The sequence below is a fragment of the Nicotiana sylvestris genome, chromosome 4, assembly GCF_000393655.2.
Source record: "Nicotiana sylvestris chromosome 4, ASM39365v2, whole genome shotgun sequence".
Lineage (NCBI taxonomy): Eukaryota > Viridiplantae > Streptophyta > Magnoliopsida > Solanales > Solanaceae > Nicotiana > Nicotiana sylvestris.
In genome coordinates, this window is record NC_091060.1 from 106,573,151 (window position 1) to 106,580,486 (window position 7,336).

Here is a 7,336-nt window from a genome sequence, read left to right on the forward strand (position 1 = left end):
GTAAGAAGTCATGTGTATTTTCTTGTAATTCTTTCTAAGTTATATTTGTATAAATCTTGGAGTTAGGTGTCTAGTAATATGTTCACATTTTATTACCAAATTTTGTCAAGAGTAAGTATATGTGGTCTCAATTCAAATATTTAATAGACTTTATTTCTTAAATTTAATGAAAATTATAAAAAAATTCACTAGACAAAATATATCCAAAAATAAAAGGCAAAAGCTACACTTCTCTAGATAAAAGAAATAAATTAAAAAAATAGTAAAAACTGTAAAAAAAAAAATTACAAGAAAATACACATGACTTCACACCATAACAAAAAATGGCCCATGTTTTTAAGTTTTACCTCACCTAACCCACATTGTACATATTTTGAAAGCACTTCCAAATTCAAAATCTGTGTTCTTACAACCATTGCTTCTAAAATTTATGGAGTTAATTCTTTGTTCTCACAACCATTGCTTTCACTCTCTCTTCTTCTCATATCTTCTACATATGCATTTTCTGCTTCTCCTCTTGTGTCAACTGCTTTCAATGTAAGAAAATTGAAGAGTAGAAGTCCACCATTGAAGACCATTCAAACCTTTGCTTTTGAAAATGGTTTTTTCTAAATTTGTTAGTTGTTTGGATTGGATGTTGTTCCAATTGATTGAGAATATCAAAAGGAGTTCAAAATTTAAATTTGAAGTGATTTGGAGTAGATTTGAGTTAAATTTAAGAAAAGACGCAAGGAAGAAGACGAAGTCAGTTTTTTGTATAATCATGTATAATCTTGTATATGAGTGTAGAAACACACCTTATACACTATTATACACTTTTATACATCTTTATACAAGCATCTGTAGACGAACTTCTTCCACAATTTTCAGTTGCAATTCTTGTTCAAAACCAGTCCAAATCTCCATTAAATGACTTCAAATTTTATATACAACCTCCTTATACTATTTCTAACAAGTCTAAATAACACCCACTCCAAATTTCTCACAAAATCAAATTCGAAATTTAAACCCACATATTTAAGCTTGTTAAAAATCTAATTTTCACCGCCCAAATGAATTTGATTTCTTGAATTAATATTTGAGTCACAGTTACTGATTCGAAAATTAATTTAAAAGCTTGAGGAATCTTTTTTAAAATTAAATAATAATTTTGAGAACCTATTGGAGTTGGATGTTGAATCTTAGCATATATTTTTGGGCTAATTGGTTGTAAATTATTATATGGGCTATAAACTTAAAAAGCATGGAGCCCAACTGTTCTAATGTGAAATTTTCCCTAAAATACTGCGTCTCTAAATATGAAATTTCATTAGATCCTTTTCTTTACCATTCTCAGTCGATCTAACAGCTAGAATTGAAAAATATTTTATGAAAATTAGAAGTGCATGTTCTTGGCAAACCAAAATACTTATAAGGATATTAGAGCAATTACTTTAAACTTATCCTAAGCAATATTAGGGATTATTTTTGTATTTTTCTCCACAAATTTATGAGTATTTCATATTACACCTCTGAGTCTGTCACTGACCTCGTCTTCTCCGTTTAAATATTTTGATAAAAAAAAATGCAAGCAAGATCAATCATTCCACAGATTCTATAAACATCATTTATTTACACACAACTTGAATCAGTTAAATCAACACAGAAATCCTATTATATAGATGAAACAGGAACCTCAAAGAACAACAACATGATGCCACTGAAGAACACCAATTCATCCTGCAGTATCCCTTCTCTCTTCGTCTCTCTCTCTATACTCTGCATTTTACCACTTTCCCTCTTCTTTTTCCACTCCTCTCCAACCCCAATTAACCCAAATTTCAACTTTCAAGAATCTCGTAATTCCATCAAAGTTTACATAGCAGATCTTCCAAGATCCCTCAACTATGGATTACTTGAAAAGTACTGGGCTTTAGATTCTGATTCAAGAATTGGGAGTGAAGTAGATAATGAAATAAGAAAGACCCATATGGGCAAAAGTTCTCAAAACTTACTTCCTTATCCAGAAAACCCAATAATCAAACAGTACAGTGCTGAGTATTGGATCTTGGGTGATTTGATGACACCAGAAAATTTAAAGTTTGGATCTTTTGCTAAAAGGGTGTTTAGTGCTGAGGAAGCTGATGTGATTTTTGTTCCCTTTTTTGCTACATTGAGTGCTGAGATGCAACTGATTGTAAATAAGGGTGTGTTTAGAAAGAAGGAGAGGAATGAGGATTATGAGAGACAAAGAATGGCGTTGGATTTTGTGAAGCAAACTGAAGCTTGGAAACGATCTGGTGGACGTGATCATGTGTTTGTTATTACTGGTAAGTACTGGAACTCACTGCTTTTTATGCATAGTTGTATGTAATTGGTTCATGACATTTTAGCAAATTTATTCGATTGCTTAGTATGCTGCTTCTGTAGAGACGATGCATCAATGTTCTTGAGGAAATATGGAGTTATAATTCTTTTCTAAATTTGGAGATGATTTGAGAGTCTCAAAAAATAGAAAGTTGAGTTGGATTGGAGGAGACAAAATGCTACTAAAATGTAAAACAAGAATGACTGCAATTTTGATAGGGAAATTTTGAGTTTGCTATTGTACTATTTCTAGTATCGCGGATTGCAATTAGGAATTTGGTAGGGGATTTGTGAGTCATGATAACTATGCTCTGGAGTCTTTTGATCTTTCTAGTTATTGTTTATTGTGCATTGTTGCTTTAGAGATTGGATAATACTGGGTATGTTGTTGTTGTTGTTGTTGTTGTTGTTGTTGCTTGAGAGATTGGATAATTGCTGTTTTGGATGAAGCTTGTATAGTTCTTTCTTTATGATGTGTATTAGAGACTGTTGGGTGCTACCAGTGCTTTTTTCAATAGAATTTGATCTTTTTGCAGTTAGGGTAATCATTTGTTTAGAGAGGTTCCATTCTTCTATATGTGCTAACTTTTGGTTTTAGTGACTTCCGAAGTGTGGAAGTAATCTGCATATGAAGTCAGATGTTTTTTTTCCTGAAATAAAAGAAGGAACTGAGCCAGTTATGTTTTTCTTGATATTATTTTGTAAATGCTCTTCAAAATAGCAAGAAATAGGTGAATATCGTGCTTAGTCTTTCAGGATGCAGCTCAGCTTCAACTGAACTGCAACAATCATCTATCTGATTTAAGTTGTGCTTGGACTTTTAGGCTTTAGCTTAGCTTCAATTGATAGACGTGTCAGGCTGCAGCCGTGAGATTTAATCCATAGATTCTCACATAATACTTACTTTGGTTTTATTTCAATAATCGTGGTGTCCGGACCAGCACACCTCGACTATTCCACGGGTTACTTGCTACGTCCCACCAACACAGTTACCGACTCTATCTACCAAGGCTTTGACGGAAGAGAAGAATTCGCCTAGTGTTTTTGCCTCCGCTGGGAATTGAGCATGAGACCTCGTGGCTCTCAAAAAGAAACAAATGTTGGCTGTTGTGCACTGTTTGCATGTAATTATGTTCTAGATTTACTCGTGCTACTATCTTATCAAACAGTCACTGAAAAAGAATGCTAAAAGTTGCTGAGTTCTTATGCTTGCCGGATCCAACTTGGACTCTGGTATCTTGGAAAACAACTTCGAATGTTGTATAAAATCATCCTGATAGGGGTTTTGGTTTCTTAATTTTTATTGGGGAGCTGCTGACTTACAAAATATATGCCAAGTAGTAACTATGAGCATAAAAGAGTTTAATTAGATTCAGTAACAATTCTTCGATTTGTCAAATATGTACTTATTGAAAGTGCTTATGCTTGAATCTTTTGAAGCAAACATAATAAGCAGGGCTGAGTTGGACTGCTTGGAGACCATCATAGGGGCACAGGGATTTGGTAGGGCTGTGAAAAGTGATGTATTGACTTAGGTAGAGAAAGTCTTGCCCTGCTTACTTTTTGCATAATTGAGCAATGCTGGAGATTCTTCAGTTGCATCTGAGTTAATTCTTCATGACATATATCTGGTGAAGTGTACTAATATTTTGATGGTATTTTGTTGAGTGAACTGCATCTTGCTATTTCACTTAAAATAGCTCCTTTCCTTTTCCACCCATATTATTTAGTTCAATGCAGTTGTGATCAAATAATACACATTTTTCATCGCTGATCCTCTGCTCCACCTTGAATATGACACGTATGCTGTGTTATTCAGTTGCTTTGTCTGTTTATTATGTGTAGTGATGTAATTGATTCTAAAACTCATGTCTGACCATGAACTAAAAGTAGCAAATGATCCCGAGTTCCAATTTGTAAAATCGTCTCGCCAGCCTGCTTTCCTATTGACTGTGTAATTGTTCTTTCCTAATTATGTTCTACAAAAGAGGGAACATCTTAGAATCTTATAATTTAGTCTCTGCAATGTCAGGTTATTTTACAACTTGAAGCATTCTTTGGCAGACCCTGTTGCAATGTGGCATGTGAAGGCTGAGGTTGCTTCAGCAGTTCTTCTGGTGGTAGATTTTGGTGGGTGGTACAAGCTTGACTCGAAAGCGTCTAATGAGAGTTCATCTGACATGATACATCACACCCAAGTTTCGCTGCTGAAGGATGTAATCGTGCCTTATACGCATCTACTTCCTCGTTTGCCTTTATCTGAAAACAAGAAAAGAGAAACCCTTCTCTATTTCAAAGGAGCTAAACATAGGCATCGGGTCAGTATTATTAACTTTTTCCAGAACTCTGGCTAAATATAATCTGCTACCTGCTTCTAACAATATTGCCTGTGTACGATCTATTTTTATTTGCAAGTCAAGTCAACTATTTTATGAATAATGTTATATCTAATTTAAATACCTTGAAAACTTTGGATTTCAAACTGGGGGGGAATTTCTTCACCAAGGGAACATTTTTAAAGCTTGGGACAAAACTAGGAGCTTGAGTTATACCAATGCCTGGTAGAAGACAGGTTGTTTGAACCCAAGGGTATGGCCTAATGGTCAACAAAGTAGGTGAAAATCGTGAGAGACGAAGGTTCAAATTCCAGTAGAGATAAAAAACACTAGATGATTTCTTCACATTTGCTTAAGCCGTGGTGGCCGGTGGGAGGTAGCAGGCATCAGGTAGAATAATCGAGGTGTGCACAAACTGACCTGGATGCCACTGTTATCAAAAAGGAAGGGGAAAAAGATAAGGAAAAACAAGGTGTTTGAATTATACCATGATGCTGTTTATTAATAAATAATCATGCAAAAGTTTGGTCACTTAAAGATGTCGTTGTGCCATGTAGCTATTTACTGCCTCTTTTGCCCTTACAAAAAAAACCCTTCTTTGCTTCAGGGGAAATAAATATATGCATTGGGTAGTATTATTGAGTTCTCCCGTACGTCCATATGAGTATAGTCTGCTTGCTGCTTGCAATCATATGGGGTAAATGATCTATTTTTCTTGTGAGCTTCTTCACAAGATATGACTGGAACTCCTTTTGATCACAATGCAGACGGTATAGACTATTCTGTCATCAGATTTTGGCCTACTATTAATGAACTTGCTCTGTTTCCTGAAACTTTTCTGAGTACAATTAAGTACTAATTGATTGGAAAAATCATTGTTAGGGTGAAGCATAAGAAAAACTTGCGCAATTCTGTTGTATGCATGCTGTGCTTGGCCAGACATGCAACGTTGTATAGGCTTTTCTGTCTGTCAACAAATGCCTATATTAGACTATAACATCCCTCTTCTTGCTCGCTAGTTTTAGGTCATTATGTATTTTTTTGTGTGCAGGGAGGCATCGTTCGAGAAAAGCTTTGGGACTTGCTAATAAATGAACCCGGGGTAGTGATGGAGGAAGGCTTTCCAAATGCTACTGGGAAGGAGCAGTCTATAAAGGGTATGAGGACTTCAGAGTTCTGCTTGCACCCGGCAGGGGACACACCAACCTCGTGCCGACTTTTTGATGCCATTCAAAGTCTTTGTATTCCCGTCATTGTTAGTGACAACATTGAGCTCCCATTTGAAGGGATGGTGGATTATTCAGAATTTTCGCTGTTTGTAGCAGTTAGTGATGCACTTCAGCCAAGTTGGCTCGTGAACCATCTTAGGAGCTACTCTGACGAGCAAAAGGATAGGTTTCGGCATAAAATGGCTCAGGTGCAGCCTATTTTCGAGTATGAAAATGGTCAACTGGGTGGTATCGGTCCTATACATCCAAATGGTGCTATAAATAACATATGGAGAAAGGTTCACCAAAAACTGGCCATGATTAAAGAAGCTGTTATCCGCGAGAAGAGGAAACCTCCCGGTATCTCAGTTCCTCTTCGTTGCCATTGTACTTGATAAGTTTTTTTTTTTTTTTTTTATCATTTTTGTTTTCTTCAAAAGGTAATAGTACTATATACATCATACATGCTTCATGAACTTGTCTAGATTACATAGTTCCTGTAAGTTCTTTTTTCATACGAGTCTTTAGCCCAAAAAAGGGGGAATCACATTTACATTAAATATGATAAGTTTTCCAAAACATTTTCTTCAAGTTGAGTATTTGTGATAAAATGTGTTGAGTATTTGTAATCAATCAAGCAAAGAATTTCTCTCGAGTCATGTGTATTATTTCAATGTCTATTGTAATCCATTGATTCACATGGAAAGTTGCTGTGCAATAGTTTTTTTTTTTTTTGGGGATATTTTATGTTATCCTAAATAACTGCATCCCAAACAAGTTATGGATGGCTATATGAATTTTCACCGACGATGTTTCTCGTTTAAATTTATCTCACACCAATACCAAAAGGAAAAGAAAAACTCGTGTGCTTTTCTATGAGCACAGTCCAGACTCTTGAAAAAGTCATGAGAAAGGAAGAGAACTAAATGCAAAACGTGACTGGAGATTTCTTTTATATAATGAAGTAACTTTTATTGATGTAAGAGTTTATCTTATATACAGAGGTGAAATTACAGATATAAACTCCTCTACTACTACCATAGTAAAAAGAGAACAAAAGAAAAAAAGGTGAAAGTTACATCAAGAAGGAGAGAAAGTAAAAAAGAATGTTTTTGCAAATATATAAAGTACTTGGCCAAGAATGGAGACTAATCTGAATAATAGGAAATCCGTGAAAATTGAAACGTGATCCCATACTTTTTGACTCAGTAAAGAGAGAAATTGTGCCTTGTAATCTCTTATTATTATTATTATTATTATATTATTGGGTTGAAAGATTATTTTGTAAACCTGAACAGCTTGCAATTCTAAAACATTTTGAAACCTAAGGTAGAAATTGCTACTATTGAAATTGAGGTAAGAACAAGAGAATCCAATTCACCTTTTATATAACAAGTATTTTTTTTGCGTTTTGTTTTAGGGAAGAGAGGCTAGGCTAGTCCAATT

General features: G+C 34.9%; 1 protein-coding gene across 1 annotated transcript; it reads left to right on the forward strand.

Moving 5' to 3' along the window:
• The first annotated feature begins 1,483 nt into the window (after positions 1–1,483).
• On the forward strand, positions 1,484–6,545 carry LOC104215822 (probable arabinosyltransferase ARAD2). The gene is made up of 3 exons (XM_009765726.2): positions 1,484–2,309; positions 4,411–4,664; positions 5,734–6,545. The coding sequence occupies exons 1-3, from the start codon at positions 1,691–1,693 to the stop codon at positions 6,283–6,285; spliced, it is 1,425 nt and encodes a 474-aa protein (XP_009764028.1). The 5' UTR covers positions 1,484–1,690; the 3' UTR covers positions 6,286–6,545.
• The last annotated feature ends 791 nt before the right edge of the window (positions 6,546–7,336 follow it).